Source organism: Hibiscus syriacus, unplaced genomic scaffold (genome assembly GCF_006381635.1).
Source record: "Hibiscus syriacus cultivar Baekdansim isolate YM2019G1 unplaced genomic scaffold, ASM638163v2 tig00016571_pilon, whole genome shotgun sequence".
NCBI classification, from domain to species: domain Eukaryota; kingdom Viridiplantae; phylum Streptophyta; class Magnoliopsida; order Malvales; family Malvaceae; genus Hibiscus; species Hibiscus syriacus.
The window spans coordinates 119,674-139,970 of NW_024062388.1; the positions used below are offsets into that span (position 1 = coordinate 119,674).

At 34.4% G+C, this 20,297-nt stretch overlaps 2 protein-coding genes and 2 pseudogenes across 3 annotated transcripts; 3 read left to right on the forward strand and 1 right to left on the reverse strand.

The window, feature by feature from the left end:
• The first annotated feature begins 29 nt into the window (after positions 1-29).
• Positions 30-1,078, forward strand: LOC120208526 (DCC family protein At1g52590, chloroplastic-like). The gene is made up of 4 exons (XM_039207770.1): positions 30-41; positions 150-283; positions 543-635; positions 711-1,078. Exons 1-4 carry the CDS (start codon positions 30-32, stop codon positions 784-786), a joined length of 315 nt encoding a protein of 104 aa, XP_039063701.1. The 3' UTR covers positions 787-1,078.
• A 514-nt stretch (positions 1,079-1,592) lies between these two features.
• Positions 1,593-11,855, forward strand: LOC120208548 (probable disease resistance protein At1g12290). 2 transcript variants are annotated; one of them, XM_039207782.1, is made up of 2 exons: positions 1,593-1,678; positions 9,465-11,855. In XM_039207782.1, exon 2 carries the CDS (start codon positions 9,474-9,476, stop codon positions 11,820-11,822), a length of 2,349 nt encoding a protein of 782 aa, XP_039063713.1. In that variant the 5' UTR covers positions 1,593-1,678; positions 9,465-9,473; the 3' UTR covers positions 11,823-11,855. The 2 variants fall into 2 exon arrangements, with proteins under 2 accessions (XP_039063713.1, XP_039063711.1); XM_039207780.1 differs by lacking the exon at positions 1,593-1,678 and having other exon boundaries at positions 8,874-11,855.
• LOC120208527 lies at positions 1,830-2,445 on the forward strand (annotated as a pseudogene).
• A 3,204-nt stretch (positions 11,856-15,059) lies between the features above and the next one.
• LOC120208528 lies at positions 15,060-20,251 on the reverse strand (annotated as a pseudogene).
• Between the last annotated feature and the right edge of the window lie 46 nt (positions 20,252-20,297).

Here is a 20,297-nt window from a genome sequence, read left to right on the forward strand (position 1 = left end):
AAAAAAGTTCGATGTTAATAGGAGAAAAGATGAAAGTTCAGGTATTAAAAAGACCAAAGTTAATATTTTAGATACTAAATGTATTAAGTTTTTAACAGCGGGTACTGAAATTGTAATTTGGTTTTGACTATAATCGTGATCTATGTTAGATGTTTTTTCACCTTTTCGATGTTAATATGAGAATAAGGTTCGAAGCACTTCAAAGTGAAGCAGGGAAGAAGCTACTGAGATCTGGAAGAGTTCCTGATGATATTTCCAGTGTTGTTCTTGTTGAAAAAGATAGGTAAAATGATTCATGTCATAAACCGCAACTGGTGAGGTACTATCCCGGAATCGTATTGTATCGGTATCGTAAGCACAATATCGGTGTATCCTTTTTATCGTCCGCTTAATCTCGAGGTTTATGGACAACCGGAAAGGATAATAGCGGCTTATGGACATGTAGACATGTAGTAGTACCTCGCTGTTCATTAAGTTGTTAAGCTTTCCGACTCAATTTGGTTTACCGTCTTTAATCATTAAATTTGTTGATGGAATTTCAGATCATATATTAAATCAGAAGCGGTGTTGAAGATCATGGAATACCTGGAATTGCCTTTCCCTCAGCTTGCATTCTTCATGCAATTCATACCCTTGTAAGTCATCCCTTTCGGCTTCTCAATGGTGATATCTGTCATCATTTCTTTGTTTTCGATTTGCACCGATTGCAGATTCGTAAGGGACTTCATGTATGACAACGTCGCAAACAACCGGTATGCGATTTTTGGGTATTCGGATTCGTGCTAGATATGAAGCAATATAATGAATAGTAAGTCATATATCACACAAAGATGGAGGGCATCATGATAAGCCCTGCTGTATATGAGTCCTGATGTTTTATCCTGTTTCTTGACTGTTTATGTTGTAAATTATGAAAGGTTTCTCTATGAATACGATACATATATTAAGCATCTATCGTGTTTAAATGTGTCGGTGTCATGTTTATTACATTGTTTCATCCTGCTGTATATGAGTCCTGATGTTTAAACATATAATAATCCTATAGCGATCCAGAGTTCTAACTCTGCCTCGTAAAATCGTGTCGAAATGTACCTAAAACTCGATTTTCACTGCACATAATCATACATGGAATGATCTCCTAATGCATCATGCAAGGTATGTTTTAATAGTTTTGCCCGCAAGTAGCCTCTCTAAGCCAACTGCAAATCTGCAAAAAAAAGCAGAGAGTAAGCTGAAAGTCGGGTTAGTTCCGGTTTTAAAATCTTCGGCAGATCAAAAAATTTACCCAATAATCACATGAACTAAAGTGAAAACGAATAACACATATTGGTACAATCTGTGCTTTGGGACTTTATGTTTTATCCGAAATCTCTCTGGAATGTGTCTCGGGCTTATGTACCCGAACTGAGGTCGTATTAGAAGGACAAATCCAGCTAGTAGTTCGGAGATGAACCCTTCTATATGAGCTGAGTTACCGACTTGAGGTAGAAATCCGACGGTTAGGTTCAGGTAAATAACCACCTACTCGAGCAAGTACGGCTATGGCTTTCAAAAGCGGAAACTATAATAACAGATGCGGAAAATTTGATTGCAGATGCCCCTCGACATATAAATAACTTGTGCCTCGGCGGCTGCGTTTCCAAGAATTGCCTGTCTACCTACCAAGTTTGGGAAAAAGGTGGCCAAAATGCATCAAGACATAAAGGATCACATGAGTAAAGGAGTTTTCAAGGGTAGCGGAGACTCAGCCCGCAGCTTCAGTGGTATTAAAACCTGACGAGAAGACTGTTACTCTTGAATCCACACCCGACAAGGTATGGAGCTGCATCATGGATGAAGATGTGGGGATCATTGGCCTATACGGTATCGGAGTGGTTGGAAAGACAATACTCTTGACCAAAATCACCAACAAGTTCAGCACCTTACCACAGGGTTTCTACATTGTAATTTGGGCTATGGTGTCTAAAGATTACAATGTTGAAAGGATTCAAGATAAGATTGGTGGACAAATTGGTTTTTCGGATGAATCATGGAAGAATAAAAAATGTTGAGCAGAAAGCTGAGGATATATATGGGGTGTTGCGCAACAAAAACTCAATGTATTATTGGATGATTTATGGGAGATGGTGGATTTGAACAAAGTTGGGATTCCAAAACCAAGCCAAGTAAATGGTTGCAAACTTACTTTCACTACTCGGTCGTCGGAGGTTTGTGGTGTAAATGGAAGCTCGAAAGAAAATTAAAGTGGAGTGTCTGAAACCGGAAGAGGCTTGGGAATTATTTCAGAACAAAGTTGGAGATGAAACCTTTAACAGCCATCCAAATATTCCAAATCTAGCTGAACAAGTAGCCAAAGAGTGGAGTGGACTACCTCTTGCACTGATTACGATCGGTCGGCTTGCAAGACAACACCTGGGGAATGGAAATATGCAATTGAAAAGTTGAAGCGATTGATGTTACCCAAAATGGAAAATGAGGTATTTCCGCTTTTAAAATTCAGTTACGATAATCTAGCTCCCACAATGAAATGTTGCCTGCTATATCGTTGTCTGTATCCCGAAGATTATCCTATTCCTAAAAAGGCATTAGTGGGGTATTGGTTTTTTGAAGGGTTGTTGAATGAATTCAATAAAATTAGTGAATCCCAAATGCAAAGAGGCCACATTGTCAACTCTCTTCTCAGTGTATGCATATTAAAAAGAACTAATGAATCACCTGAGGTAGAAGAATTTGTGAAGATGCATGATGCCATCCGTTACATGTGTTTGTGGTAGCATGCGAGCTTGAAGAGAATCAAGAATATCTTGATGATGACTTTGGTGGTAGGTTAATTTATGGCACGTTTTAACTTAAAATATTACATGTTTTACTCTAAAATTTTACATCATTGATAATAATTTCAGTTACAAACAAAAATATCTTGATTGTAACTTTTTAAGGTACAATTAGAATAATAATAAATTTACATAATTTATTAAAGAAAAATTAACATTTTCGAATTCAACCTAAAATATTATCCAAATTATTATAAAAAGTTACGCGTTATAAATTTTTATTATCAAATCAAAACCCCAACTTCAAGGGAAGTGTTAGAGCGGTTTACTGTTTTCTTCTCAATCAAACAGCTCCTGTTTGTATTGGTTCTCATCAGGTCTGCATGATTTTTCTAAGTCATGGGGCCATGCACAGTCCAACTAGTTGCGTAGGAAGATTCCTCTTTTCTCACCAATCCACTGTAGCACAATTGAAAAAGGGCAAAAAGAGAACAAAAATCCGTAATTTGGATTCCTTAATTATTTTTTGTTGAAGGGTTTGCTCTGCAGTCTGCAGTAATCTTATACCACAAATCCTTTCCCTACTCAGTACTTTCTTTCCAAAATGAAACCAAAAACGCATCCTTTATTTTGCACCAATTCCTTTGTGCAACTTTGATTTCTTCTATATATATTTTTCAGTTTCATTTGCTTTCTTCCACTCACCAAAAAAAAAGGTAAACTACGTATTGAAAATCATTACCTTTTTGTTCAATATTGGTGGCGCATTTAAAAAAAAAGGTAAACTAAGTATTCAGTATTTAAACTATAAGCTTTAGTCTATTTTAGTATCTAAACTTTCAATTTTTTCAAAATCATACCTAATGTTTAGTTTTCATTTCATTTTAGTACCTCACCATTTAAAACTTAACGCGTTTAGTACCTAAACTATCAGTTTTGATCTATTTTAGTACTAAAACTTTTAATTTTTTCAAATTTAATGTTAAATTTTGAACGGGTATACTAAAATGAAATAAAAACTAAACTTTAGGTATGATTTTAAAAGATTAAAAGTTTAGATAGTAAAACAAACCAAAATTGATAGTTTAAGTACTAAACGCGAAATTTACCCAAAAATATTATCGGCTCAAATTTATAGCAAGGCATATACGCATCGTCGCTATTAATATGCATATTCGCTACTATTTCACCAAGTTTCCTTCATTAACATTCGCTAATAATATACATATTAGGATATGGTTGTGATGTCAGGATCGAAAAAGTAAAGTGCGAAGACTTTACTTTCTCTTAGTTTTCTTTGCTATCATGTCATGTCGGTAAAAGAAATGCATGGCCATGCACAAGCCAATCACTAACGAATGAGTTGCAATTTTTAAAGAAAGATTCCTCTGTTCTTATCAATCCACTACTAAAGAACAATCGAGAAAAGACAAATACCCATTATTCTTATTCCATATTTGCTGTTAGTTGAAGGGTTTTCTCTGCATTTTGCAGTAATTTCATAGCACAAATCCTTTGCCTACTCAGTGCTCATCTTCCAAACCAAAACCAAAAGCTCAGCCTTTATTTTGGAGCAATTTCTTTGTGAAGCTTTGATTTCTCTGCATATTTGAAGGGTTCTCTCTGCATATTTGAAGGGTTCTCTCTGCATTTTAGTAATAAATGATGAATAGTGTGTATATATATGGAGCAAATGAGCAATTCATTCATTCATAAAAGTAAGACAATGTAATTATTTAAAATATTAATAAAATAATACAAAATAAAAAAATAAAAGTTACAAACAAATATAATTATTTGTGGCAAAGATTAGACAACATAATAATAAAAACATGAAAACACACTTGATCCAGTTTGTCAAATTCCATTTAATTTGATAAGGAGTCTTTAAAGAAAAATCAATTCAAAGTTCCTTATTTTTTGCATTTAGGTTTTAAAATCTTTTAATACTAATTAAAAAATGGGTAAAGTATATAAATGATCATCTGATTATAAGATATTGCTTTGTTGAGTTCTTTGACTATTAAAAGTTACAAAACAGCCTCTCGATTATAGGGAGTTGTTTTGTTGAGTCTTCAACTATTAAAAGTTACAAAATAGTCACCCGACTACGCATTATGTTTTAAACTCGTCATTTTCCATTAAAAGATTAATGGCAGTCTGAGTTAGACGTTAACCTACTAACTGAGATATGATAAAAAAATTGATTTCTTAATCTCAAATGAATATGATATCTCAGCCAATATGTTAATGTCTTGCTCGAATAACTATTAATTTTTTAACGAAAAATGACGAGTTTGGGACATAATGAATAGCTATATGACCATTTTGTAACTTTTAATATTTGAAGGTCTCAAAAAAGTAACTCTCCATAATAAAATGATCATTTTATAATTTTTAATAGTCGATTAACTTAACAAAACAGTAAATTTACTAATTACTTGAATTGGGTACTAAAATAAGTTAAAAATATTGTCTCAAGCATTTTTTTAATGAAAAATCATCGGCTTTTTTGTTCCATCAATATTGGCGGCGCATTTTAAAAAAAGGGGGTAAATTATGTATTATGTACTTAAGTTATAAGTTTTAGTCTGTTTTGGTATCTAAACTTTTAATTATTTTAAATCATACTTAACGTTTAGTTTTAATTCCATTTTAGTACCTCGTCATTAAAAATTTAACACGTTTAATACCTAAACTATTAGTTTTGATATATTTTAGTACCTAAACTTTTATTTTTTTTCAAAACTTAACGTTAAATTTTAAACGGGGTACTAAAATTTTTAACGACATGATACTAAAATAAAAAAAAACTAAACTTTAAGTATGATTTAAAAAGAATTGAAAGTTTAGATACTAAAACAAACTAAAATTGATAGTTTAAGAATTAAACACGTCATCGCTAATAATATACATATTCGCCACTATTTCACCATTTTTTTTTTCTTTATTAACATTCTCTAATAAAATACATATTCGGATATGCTTATAGATGCGGCAAAGCTAATAACAGTTTTGCTACTTAAGAATACTTGAGTTGAATTCGGTTTGGAAGGTGTTAGGGATAGATTAAGAGAGGTGTTGGAGTGCGAGGATCTCTCGAAAATTTTAAATTTTCATATTGATGAACTAATTTCATTTCCTCCAAATTATTAAATTAACTTCCTAAATGTTTGTAGATCTCACACAAAATTACGCATCTATCCCTATTTTTTACACCCAATTAAGTTCCTATGTTTTTAAATTTTATATATTCATCCTTGTAGAGAGGCACTGTAATTGCTACATGTAGAGAGGGGAGTCGCATGGTAATCCGGAGGAGGGGGAGTCGCTTGGTGTTCCATGCAACCTTGGGGAGATATGGAAAGCCCAATACGACTCAGTTGTATACTGTAACATTTACCCATTCGAGCAAATAATCTCTCGGATACACTATTCAAACAATTTTTTCGACTGCAGAATTGCAAAAAATCAGTCCTTTTGTGTGTCTCTTTATACCCCTCCAATAAATTTTATACACATGTACTTTTTATTTCATGACAACTTATATAATCTTCCAAAATAATTATTTTCTATTTTTCTTTATCTTCAACCTTTAAACCCATTAAAACATTTACCTTTTCTGCAACAAAACCCGTAAGAACAGTCTTATATGAATATGAAACTATCAAATACAAACAAGGAAATATAAGCAGACCTCACACAATAATATTAAGTTATTAACCTCTTGAAAATGGATTCAAAATCCTGCTCAAGCCATCGATATTAAAGAATATTCTCATCAAGTCCTGTCGGTTAGGCAGAAGAGATCTTCTCATGTCTCCCCTTTTCACATCTCGATTATAGCCATAATGTCGATCACCTTCTTTCTTAACAACAATCGTTACAAGTTTTGTTTCTTTTTGCTCTATCTTAAGAAAACATATGCGTCTTCACCATCACTGTTACTTGAATAAGGCCCTTAAGCTTTCAACTATTTGATGATGTCCCACTTGAATCGCTCTCGTTGCATTTTCTGGGTTCAAACTCTGTTGATGTTGCTACCTTTGGTGTCCAGACACAGTAAGTCCATGATGTTATATTGTCGATATCATCAGCTTCCGAGGATGAACGCGAAGTCGGTTTTCTTTCTTAGCTTATGAGTTCTCTCCATGATAAACGATGGGTTTGTGGTTTCAAATTGGAATTTTTACCCAAAAATCACCTAAAAATAAAATATTCTAGATCAATCGTCTTTTTCTAAATATTTTTTATCTAACACATTTTTAGAGGAGAGAGAAGGAGGCACGATTGGTGAAAAGTGCAAGAAAGAGAATATAATTGTTAGATTTACTTGAAGGCATATTTGCTGAGACGCGTCTTCTCCAATTTTTATTATTTTTATTAATTAATATTTTAATCAATGGTTTTTTAATTATTTTTGTTTAATTATAATAAAGACAATTAAATAAAAAAAATAAAATTAAAAAACGTGTGTACCTCTAGGGATGATATGGGACCCGAATTCGACAGGTTCCGACCCAATTTAACCCAACCAGGTTGAATTTTTTTTTAAAAAATCAGGTTTTTTAAAGGCGATGTTTGGGTCGGTCGGATTCGGGTTTATGATGAAAAATACCTAATCCGACTCGATCCGAAAAAAATATAATTTTATCTTATATATTTAAAAATAATTACAATAATACTTTTCTAAATATTATTTTTTCAATTAAATCCCTATTTGTATCGAATAAAAATAATATTTTTATAATTTCAAGCCGGATCGGGTTTTGTTCGGGTGGAGTGTTTATATTTTCGAATCGGGTCGGGTCGAGTAGAGGGTGTGAAATTTTAGATTCGGGTCAAATCGGATGAAGTGAGTGAAATTTTTGGAAAATCTTCTCCGAGTATGTGCCGTCAAAGGAAAATCTTCTCTCTCTTATAAAAAGTGTTAAATCAAGAAATATTTGAAAAATAATGATTGATCGAGAATATTTTATTTTTAAGATGATTTTTGGGTAAAAAAACCCTTCAAATTGAATACATTAACATTAGGAGTTGATCAATATCGTTGATTAAGCTCGTTTCGAAAAATGGATAAGTTGACTTGATTTGTCCATCGTAAAAGATCTAATCCGCTGACAGAGGGTTTCGAGAACTGTTTTTATGGGTTTTGTTGCAGACAAAGTAAAAGATGTTCCAATGGGTTTGGAGGTTGAAGAAGAAGTAATACAGAAAATTAATTCTTTTTGGAAGATTATATAAATTTTGTTAGAGATGACTATCCAGTTTAGTGTGTAGAACACAAGAATTTTAATCTTAAGGTCATGGGATCGAGTCTCACGGAAGGTATTTTATAATTCGGAGGTCTTCTACGGAAGCTGTTCTCGTGTTGGGACAGCCTACTATCTTACCTCCCCTTACCCCATTACATATGGGAACAAAAGACAACCATTTTATATAAATTTTGCTATAAAATAAAAATTACACGTGAAAAAGAAATTATTGGAGGGACTCAAAAGGGTAGATGATTTTTGTTCATATTTTGCAGGTTCAACAGAAAAATGGCAGTGAAACCAACGGTGGTCATGACGGCATTTCTTGTAGGAGGGGAAAGCTCGGTGCGGGGCTACGGTTGGATGTCTGGATCGAAACAGGACCAAGCAGTGAAACTACATTCAAAGTGATTTTCTGCAAATAATTGGGACTCCCTGCTTCAATGTAATCAAACGCAATTATTGAAGCTTCAAGGACAGTGTGAGAGCAAATGGTATCCGTTTCTACTGAGTGGATCACCTTTACTTTTGAAAAGTGCCAAATAACTCTCCTTTTCGACATTTCGAAAAAGTGAAGTGCGAAGACTTTACTTTCTCTTAGTCGTCTTTGGTATCATGTCATGTTGGTAAAAGAAATGCGTGGGCCATTCACAGACCAATCACTACCGAACGAGTTGCAATTTTTAAAGAAAGATTCCTCTTTTCTTACCAATCCACTAATAAAGAACAATCGAGAAAAGACAAATACCCATTGTTCTTATTCCATGTTTGTTGTTAGTTGAAGGGGTTTCTCTGCATTTTGCAGTAATTTCATAGCACAAATCCTTTGCCTACTCAGTACTCATCTTCCAAACCAAAACCAAAAGCGCATCCTTTATTTTGGAGCAATTTCTTTGTGAAGCTTTGATTTCTTCTTTCTTGTTTTTGTTTCCCCTTTCCTTCCGAACAAAAATCAATCTCTAGATTGTTTTTGTGTGAGTTCAATTTCACTTGCTTGTTTTTCTTCTCAATCATCAAATTCCAGATCCTCTCATCAGGAAGTCTAGTTTGATTTTGAAAGCCCCAAGTACTTACCAGAACCATGGGCAACTGCTTCTCGGTACAATGTAGTTTCGAAAATATCCTCATTCGTGGTTGGGATTGCATTGTTAGACGGGCTAATTACGTGTGCAAGCTTAAAAAAACTCTTCCTACTTTATCTACTGCTCTTGCAGAGCTGAGGGTAAAAAAGAATGATGTGCAACGGGAGGTTGATCTGGCGGAGCAGCGACAACTGAAGCGACTCGATCAAGTTCAGCTATGGCTTTCGAGAGCAGAAACTATGATAACAGAGGCGGAAAATTTGATTGCAGACAGCCCTCAACAAATAAATAACTTGTGTCTCGGCGGTTGCCTCTCCAAGAATTGCCTGTCTACCTACAAGTTCGGGAAAAAGGTGGCCAAAATGCTTCAAGACATAAGGGATCACATGAGTAAAGGAGTTTTTGACAGGGTAGCAGAGACTCAGCCAGCAGCTTCAGTTGTAGTAAGACCTGAGGATCGGACAGTTGCTCTTGAATCCACCATCGACAAGGTATGGAGCTGTATCATGGACAACGATGTGGGGATCATTGGCCTCTACGGCATAGGAGGCGTTGGAAAGACAACACTCTTGACCCAAATCAACAACAAGTTCAGCACCACACCTAATGATTTTGATGTCGTAATTTGGGCGTTGGTGTCTAAAGATTACAATGTTGAAAAGATTCAAGATGAGATTGGTGCAAACGTTGGTTTTTCCAACGAGTCCTGGAAGATTAAAAGGGTTGATCAGAAAGCCGTAGATATCAACGGGGTCTTGCGCAACAAGAGATTTGTTGTGTTACTGGATGATTTATGGAAGAGGGTAGACTTGAACAAAGTTGGGATTCCAGAACCAAGCCAAGAAAACGGTTCTAAACTTATCTTCACTACTCGATCTTTGGAGGTTTGTGGTGAAATGGAAGCTCGAAATAAAATTAAAGTGGAGTGTCTGAAACTGGAAGAGGCTTGGAAATTATTCCAAGAAAAGGTTGGGGATGAAACTCTCCACAGCCATCCAGATATTCCAAAATTAGCTAAACAAGTAGCCGAAGAGTGTTGTGGGTTGCCTCTTGCACTGGTTACGATCGGTCGTGCCATGGCTTGCAAGACGACACCTGGGGAATGGAATTATGCAATCCAGAAGTTAAAGCAATCCACCTTACCCAAAATGGAAAATGAGGTATATCCGCTTTTGAAATTTAGTTATGATTATCTGTCTCCCACAATGAAATGTTGCCTCCTATACTGTTGTTTGTATCCTGAAGATTATACTATTCCCAAAAGTAGATTAGTGGAGTATTGGTTTTGTGAAGGGTTGTTGAATGAATTTGATAGAATTAGTGAAGCTCAAATGCAAGGAGACCACATTATCAACTCTCTTATCTATGCATGTTTATTGGAAAGAGCAGAAGAATCATTTGATGGGGAAGAACGTGTGAAGATGCATGATGTGATCCGAGACATGGGTTTGTGGATAGCATGCGAGCTTGAAGAGAAAGAGAAGAGTTTCTTTGTAAAAGCAGGTGCTCAATTACTAGAGGAGCCAGATGTTAAGGCCTGGGAAGGTGCAAAAAGAATGTCGATGATGCATAATCAGATTAAAGTTATGAGAGGAACCCCTAAATGCCCTAACCTTCGAACTTTGTTTCTCAGCCGAAATAAGTTTCAGGCGATCAACGATGGCTTTTTTCAGTTTATGCCTCAACTAACTGTTTTGGATTTGTCGCGGAATAGAAAATTATACGCATTACCAAAGGGAATTTCAGAATTGATTTCTCTAGAATGTCTTGATCTATCCGAAACTGGTATAACAGAGTTGCCAATGGAAATGACATCCTTAACCAAACTGAAAATGTTGGACTTGAGTTACATGGAGCATCTCGAAAGAATCCCACAGAATTTGATATCTAGTTTTTCCAAGTTGCAAATATTCAGGTTGGGGGATCTGCCAATAAGTGATTATCACGAGGAAGACAATGTTCTGGATTGGGATAATGATAATGAGAGGCTTATAGAGGAATTGAAAAGTCTGCAACATCTGAATATACTAAGGATACCAGAGATACAAAACATGTCTGCTCTACAAAGTTTTCTAAGCCACCACTTGTTTCGATGCAGCACCGAACAACTAGAGTTGAGGGATTTCAGGGAGACAAATGTGTTTAATGTTTTATGTTTAGAAAACATGGAGCGTCTGGAGATATTACGTATCGGTGGTTGTGGAAATATGGAGGAGATGAAAATGGAAAAACTGCATACCAGGGGTTCTCCGAGTACTAATTACACTTCACGCTTCCACACATTGAGGGAAGTTAGAATTTCTAGTTGTTACAAATTGAAGGACGTTACCTGGCTGTTTCTTGCTCCAAATCTAAGGTATCTCGCGATATGGCATTGTTCAGAGATGGAAGAAATACTGAGCGAGGGAAGACTCAGAGATGTTGCAGATGAGGTGGGAATTCCATACCCTACACCATTTCTGAACCTTCAAACACTTAGTCTACGGGAACTACCGGAATTGAAGAGCATATACTGGGATGCCTTACCCTTCCCATGTCTGAAACGTATTTATATAGAGGACTGTCCTAAACTGAAGAAGTTTCCTCTCAACTCTGACAGTGCAAAAGGGAATCACATCACCATTAAGGGAGAAAGAGACTGGTGGGAACAGCTAGAATGGGAGAATGAAGCCACTCGAAATGCTTTTCTACCATCTTTTCAAGCCTATTGACGGAAGAAATCAATTGTGAACCTCATCGTGAATGGATCGATCCTTAAAAGACTTTAAATTATTTTTATATTTTATATATTAATTTTATATTTGTATCTTTAAAATTTTATAATATCTTACCTCTGAGTTTTTAATATACTTTCTAAAAATAAAATCCAACGTGGGTTTCATAACTTACTCATGCTCACACTGTTCTTAAGGGTCAGGAAAAATGGTCTTACCTTATACCATGGTCAAGCCTACAAGCAAAGTTTTAGTATTCGACACGAGAAGTCAATTGAAACGAAATCATCGCCTAGAAGTAACGTCTGCATCCAACACATCTCATGGCATGACATTTTAAAAATATATATATAATTATGTTTAATTTATTTTTCAAAAAACAAAAATCATAAAAACAATTAAGAAACACATCTCATGCTCATGGCATGACACATCTCACGGTTAGGATTTTATTTGAATTTTTTTACATTTTTCAATATATATTTTTTATACCGGGAGAAACCTAATTGAGTGACATTATAAACACTCTCTTTTATCAACGAAATCGTTCGGTCAGTTGATATAAAAAGAGAGTCAAAGTGAGAATGTCGGTATACTACTTAGCCATTTTAGGTATTAAGCCTTCTTTCAATATCATTTTTATCTTTTGAAAAAGTCCGTGGCTCTCGGGGCTTGAACCTGAGTCATGTTGATGACTAATCCTATGCCTTAGCCGATTAAACTATGCCTTCTTTTAATATTATCAATAAAAAAAGTCCAGCAAAATCCAAACTGCAATAGTTTGCATAGTTAAGGCATATGAAATTGATTGTTTTTAGATTTCGATCTAAAATTTTATGAAGAAAAATAAAAAATTAAATATTTTATTTTAGTAAAAAATGTATCTTAAACCCAGGATGATTCTTCTAGGCTCAACGAGCAGCGATGAACACCATTAATTTAATTTATATAAATTTAAATGTTAAATGATTCAACGTATGATTATAAATTAGTTAAAAATTTAAAGATAAATTAACTAAAATAAAGGGTAAACTATATTAGTGATCACTAAAATAAAGGGTAAATGAGTCAAATTGGTTTTTTAAAATTCAAGGGGTTTTTTTGATTTTTTTTAAAATACAAATATTTAAAATTAAAAATATTTAAAAAAAATTAAAGTTCAAGGGCTTATTTGATTTTTTTAAAAAATACAAATATTTAAAATTAAAAATTAAAAAATATTCAAAAAATTAAATATAATAATACCAAAAAAAATTAATTATATATATATATATATATGCATAAAGCTTATTTTTACTTGGAAGCAAAATTTTAATCTTATTAAAAGAAAAATATGTAATGGAAGTGAAGATAAAAGAAAAGAAAACCATCGAATTACCTTTGTACTCCATCTCTCACTTGAACTTCACTATAACAGTCTTTCCAGTCAGATTGTTCTAGAACGGCTTCGGGTTAGTTGGTATCGTATAAAATTTAACCAGGAAAACTTGACTTCAATCCGATTATCAGAACCGATTTGCCCGACTCAATACTCGATATTAAACCGAACATGATGATCAATTTTGATCTGAAACCTAAACCATACTCGACCCAAACCGTACCAATTCAAAATTTAGCTGACCCAATATGGACCTATATCTAATTTGACTTGAACCAAAAATAACCTGAAGCGAAAACAACCCAAACCAAAAACAATCCAAACTGAATTTAATCCGATCCAATCTGACCTGAAGCGAACAAAGGAAATAATAAATTAATATTAGAGTTATAATGAAAATAATAGAAAGTTTAGTTATGTTACAACTAAAATGTAACAAATAAAGTTATTTGTTATTTTTTAAAATTTAATAAAAATATTAAATTTATAATTAAACATTAAATATTTTATTGAAAATTTTGATTGAAAATAACATTTTTAATAAAAATATTTTTTATTTCTTTATAAAATAGTTCCCGTTATAAACCTTTAATGCAAGATCAATATAAAATTTTGGCAACAAATTGTAACACACGTTATAGGATCGTATTTGTGTCAAATTATCATATCTAAATGATGATTTAATTTAAAATATTGAACGATTGAGAATTGTAATAAAGCTTAAATGATAAGATTAACAAACAAGAAGACATATTTTTATAAAAATATATGAATAATTGTATATATACTTGATTAGATTCATAACGAACTCAACCTGAGTTGACATGATCCAAAGGTTAACCCAAACAGAAAATCAATCGATATGATATTGATCCGACCCGAAATCTAACTGATTTGGTATTGATCCGAACCGAAAAACAACCGATATGATAATCACCTGACCCAAAAATTGACCCACCAGAAAATTGATCCGACCCGTTATCTGACCCTACCCGATTTATCATACAGCCGAACCAAATCCGATCCGACTCGAATAAAATTAAACCGAATATAATCTCGACCCAAAATACCCCGAATGACCCATTTGCACCTCTATATAAAATGCTTAAACAGATTTTAATACTTAGATACCAAGTTACAATAAACAAAGTTTACAAAGAAAAAAATGACAGATTAAATAAATTAACTATCTTGTTCACTTGACCACTATAAATCATTGTGCATCATTTTTCTATCTCTTTAAATCTACTTACTCCCTAAATTTTTATCAAAAAGCCAATTCACCCATGTTGACAATATTTTTTATTATCTTATAGAACTTCTTCAAATCCGAACAGTCACATTGTTTTTTTTGTGGAAAAATACATGAGCTCAGGTACCCTTTCGCCTTTATTTTCTTTAAAGTTCGATATGATATTCGATATGATTGTACTTTAAGGTAACTCAAATTTTACATTAAAATATGATATATAAGAATTTGGACCAAGTATTGTCTACAACAAAAAACCCCATACCTGACCAAGTACAACACAGTCATGTCCATGATTGATTGAAGCATCAAAAAGTTTGAGAGCTGAACATAATGCCTACGGCCTGGTGCAGGTTGTGTGTACTTGGTGTGTGATTTGATTGATGAGTTTTGAGTATCCAACAGTCAAACCCTCACAATTCGTTACACTATAAATAATGACAAAGAAGCACTGAGGGAAGCCGTTAATGCTGATTTGGAGATTTCTCTTCAGATAATTCAATCAAGACATCAGTTGCATTCAAAAGTACAGAGCTTTGCTTGGATTTTAGCAAAAATTTGAAGTCCCCCCACCCACCCGCATGTTATGTTATTAAAGACTTTGGCTTTAGTTCTGCATCGGGTATCTTGCACCAGCTGCTAGCACTCTTTGCTGCTGTATCTGAATCATTTATGATGTTTGACAATGGTAAGTGAGCAATTAATGGTCATGAAATTGGGTTTATGGTTTTTCAGAAAAATGGTACCTGGAAGAGTTCATGCAATTTATTCTTGAGGAAACAATACTCGTGTTCTAGCAGCTCTAATGCTCTCCGGCACCTACATCCAATGCCAAAACATCTAGTTACCACACCAATGTCATTAAATCGTGCCTTACATGACTTTATACACTAGCATCGAATAATAAATTTAACTCTGAAAAATCAAATGAATCTGTCTGTGGTTATGTCAATGAATTATAGCTAGTCGGGATATATAAAGCTTTAAAAAATTTAAGAAACTCCGAAGATCTCAAAAGAGAGAGACATAACAACAGAAGTGTAACTTCCGAATTAATATAATACTAGAGTTGGGGTTAGGGGGCCTAGAAGGAACAAAAGTAGAGGAATAAGGGTGTAATGCAGCATGCATACCCAGCACGGTTGTTCTGCTCAGAAGCGGCTCGAAACGCAACGCAGACATTTCTTATCCTTTTAGCACCAATGCTGGAGCTGCTTCCCATGAACGGATTCAAATGGATTCCCATCTTATTGTAACCCGAGAACTCTCTATCCATCCTACGCCATACATTATCAAAATCAATGAATTAACCCAACAAGGAGAAAAATGAAAATAATTCCCACTCTTTGAGAAAAATAAACGAGCATTTACAGCAATGATCTGAGGTTCCTCAGAAGCTTCTCCGATTCGTGGAAATGAATGTTGACGACTTCCGATACGAAGTTGGGCGACGATTCATCTTGGAGTTGTTGGAGCTGCAAGAATTGCTCGTCGAGTATACCCTGGTTGAAGAGTAATGCGAGCAGACGGTTCGCGTCTGCTCGCAACCAATCGGCGGCCAACCAACATCCACCCCGGCAGACCAGTTTTGGCCGCTGGGACTGTTGAAACTGTTCGAGTTTTAGCAAACTTCAACTCGAAAACAATGATGGGCCAGGTTTCGTTAGGAAGAAGATACTTCTCTTCCTCTGTTTGTAGGTCTCAAACTTACCGGGGTCTAGGGTTTTTCTTTGTTTTGCTGGGAATAAGAAAGAATGTCATGAAAGTTTTCAAGTTCAAGAGCTATTTAAAGTTTGAGAGCTTGGACCCCAACTCCAACACTCAAAAGTCAAAACCACTAGTTTTATTAACCGCGCACACATCCCGCCAACGTAATTTTTTTATGTAAATCGAAGCCGCTAGTTTTATTAAAAAAGAAAATTCTAAAATTACAATAATAATTTACAATTATAAGTGTAAACTAAACGTATAATTAGGACATTTTCTATAATCATTGACATGAAACTAGTTACCTAAGGTCATATAAAGAAAATGTTAAAAAATACATCTAAAAACTTGAAAAAATAAAGATGTGAACAGATCTGTACTGACAAAAGAACAACAATAGGGGATCAAGCTACTGAAAGACCATCGAATCCCAAATAAGAGTCGAGCGTCTTGAGAAAACTATCTCCGAGCACAACCGCATATCCAAATTCATCCAAGGGTCCAAGGTAGGACAACAAATAAAACGTCACCTTGATCAATCGATGTGATGTCAAATTCAAACCTAAAAAAATTAAACAAAAAAAGAAAGACCAAACGACTAGTAGAAAAGATTGAAAACGTGCCAAAAGGTAGATAAAAGTGTATAAAATCATGTCATGAAGGCAAATGTATTAGAAATTAAAAAACATAAAAAAAAAATAAAGATGCAATATAAGAAAATAGATGAAAAAGAAGGAAAATCAGCGATCAACATTATAGTTAGTGTCGTCCAGTGGCGGACCCAGAAATACTTTCCAGGATAAAAAACACATGTGTTAACAACATAACATTTTTAAATGGGACGGGTACAAATAAAATTTCAGTGTGGACATCATTCTTAAAATAAGTAACTAATCAAAAAAAATTCAGATTTCAGGGTGATCACCATCAACAAAATAAATAAATAAAAATTTAGATTTCAAGGTGAACATGTGCCCACTCTAACCAAGTCGTGGCTCCGCCACTGGTGCCAGCGTCGATCAACAAAATTAAGGACAAAAGTCGAACGTCTTTAAAGAAAAAGAGAAAATCCTCTTAATCAACATATTTTAAATTAGAGACTTACAGTGAGATAAAACAGCATACACAGTGGTTTTCTGCTGCACTTTTTCCAACTTACAGTGAGATAGTTACTGCAGTCTGCATTGAAGTATGGGGTGGGGGGGGGGAGGTTAAAAAAACCAGTTAAAAATGGAAAAGAAAAACGCACGCTAAACAAGGCAAAGACTGACAAAATTGGAAGGAGGACACGTGGCGAAATGGGTATGTTTTATTTTGTTTTGTCTTATGTATGTTGTAGATGACGATCATGATGAAGTTTTCAAAGAGAGCAATGGAACCTGGAACAATAGTGTGGTAATATTTACTTAATAATGAAAAGCACAAAAATATAGGTGGTGATTCTCTCACTTTTATATGGGACCATGATCAATTAATCTCTACTTCTTTGGTTAACCCTTTCATATCCTCGTTTATTTTTTTAATATCATTGATAATATCTATCGATCGATTATTTGGATTGAATCATACAAAGATTTATCATGTTAGAATTATGTGACCCAAATTCTCTTTTGATGGAACAAGAGGTAATTAAGAAGAAAATCACTTAAATAGAGGTTAAAAGGAGGATCGACTATAGTAGGAGAAGTTCAATATGTGTATCACTTCACTTTCTTTCTTCCATTTGCAAGCCGGTGAAGAACAGAAAACTCAGTATAATAAACAAGAAACTCGTCCCTATACATAGGTACTAGAGATTAGGGTTTAAAGATAATTTGTATAGATTGTAAATCCCATTTAGACGCTCTAACTTCTTATATTTTTTCAGTATAATAAATTCTTTCTTCACTTTTGTCAATATTTTTTTTTGAAATGATTTTTTACTTAAATTTTAGTGTTCTTTATTTTGTGATCGTTCTACATTCGTTATTATCATACTATCATTATTACAAGAACGATTTTCCCAATTCGGTTTTCTCTATTCACAATGTCGGGATTTAAACTTAAAACATTTTCTTAAGAGACTTAATGTATCATTCTACTAGATATTTGATAGTCAATATATTCCAATTAAGGTTTACTTGTGAGATTTTGTATTATCTTTTACATAGATGACTCAAAAATTGATCAAAAACTTGGACTTCAATTCCTACCCTTTTTCTCATGAGCAGAGGAATTCTAACATTTGGTTTTTTTTATCTAATAATAATTTAAGTTCTTATAAATTAAATATTAAATAAATTAACACTTACCCTCATAATTTAAATTTAAATACTTAATTATCGTGTTTTTAATTTCTCTTCGAATATTTGATTTCAATTCGGTCCTTAATCAAGTTGTCAGTTAAAACCTAATCTAAAATTCAAACTTTGGATAACTCTCATATCTACTAGAGAGTGGTCAAAGACTGAGTTTTTGTATTAGTTACTAATAATAGGATTAAAGAATAATTACTAACGAAGTTGGTTCTAGTGATAAATAGTTTAATATTGGTTTAAATATGTCTCGATTTCGAGTCCTTGTGTATGAATAAAACTTCTGCTGAGAGACTCACCATCAAAACCAGGTGTGCGACATGAGTTGCTCTGGATTAATCATGACACAAGCTACGAAAATCTGGAGGGAAACCAAACAAAAAAATATTGGGAGAAGATGAAGTGAGTAATTTATGGCAGCTATGGAAATATAAAATATTTATGAGTTGATCACGAAATACCTGGAATTTCCTTTCGCTCAGCTTGCATTCTTCATGCAATTCATACCCTTGTAAGTCATCCCTTTCTTCTTCTCAATGGTGATCTCTGTCATCATTTCTTTGTTTTCGATTTGCGCCGATTGCAGGCTCGTAAGGGACTTCATGTATGACAACGTCACGAACAACCGGTATGCGATTTTCGGGTATTTGGATTCGTGCGAGATATGAAGCAATACAATGAATACTAAGTCATATATCACACAAAAATGGAGGGCATCATGATAAGCCCTGCTGTATATGAGTCCTAATGTTTCATCTTGTTTCTTGATTGTTTATGTTGTAAATTATGAAATGTCTCACTATGAATATGATACATATATTAAGCATTTATCGTGTTTAAATGTGTCGGTGTCGTGTTTATTACATTGTTTCCTCCTGCTGCATATGAGTCCTGATGTTTAAACATATAATAATCCTATAGCGATCCAGAGTTCTAACTCTGCCTCGTGAAATCGTGTCGAAATGTACCTAAAACTCGATTTTTCACTGCACATAATCATACATGGAATGGTCTCCTAATGCATAATGCAAGGTATGTTTTAAATAGCTTTGCCCGCAAGTAGCCTCTCTAAGGCAACTGCAAATCTGCAAAAAAGAAGCAGAGAGTAAGCTGAAAGTCAGGTTAGTTCCGGTTTTGAAATCTTCGGCAGATCAAAAAATTTACCCGATAATCACAAGAACTAAAGAGAAAATAACACATATTGGTACAATCTGCGCTTTGGGACTTTATGTTTTATCCGATATCCCTCTGGAATGTGTCTCGGGCTTATGTACCGAACTGAGGTCGTATTAGAAGGACAAATACAGCTAGTAGTCCGGAGATGAACCCTCCTATATGAGCTGAGTTATCGACTTGAGGTAGAAATCTGACGGCTAGGTTCGAGCAAGTACGGCTATGGCTTTCAAAAGCGGAAACTATGATAATAGAGGCAGAAAATTTGATTGCAGATGCCCCTCGACAAATAAATAACTTGTGTCTCGGATGCTGTGTTTCAAAAGAATTGCCTTTCTACCTACGAGTTTGGGAAAAAGGTGGCCAAAATGAATCAAGACATAACGGATCACATGAGTAAAGGAGTTTTCGAGAAGGTAGCTGAGACTCAGCCCGCAGCTTCAGTAGTATTATGACCTGACGAGCAGACTGTTGCTCTTGAATCCACACTCGACAAGGTATGGAGCTGCATCATGAACGAAGATGTGGGGATCATTGGCCTATACGGCATCGGAGGGGTTGGAAAGACAACATTCTTGACCAAAATCACCAACAAGTTCAGCACCACACCAAAGGGTTTCGACATTGTAATTTGGGTTCTGGTGTCTAAAGATTATAATGTTGAAAGGATT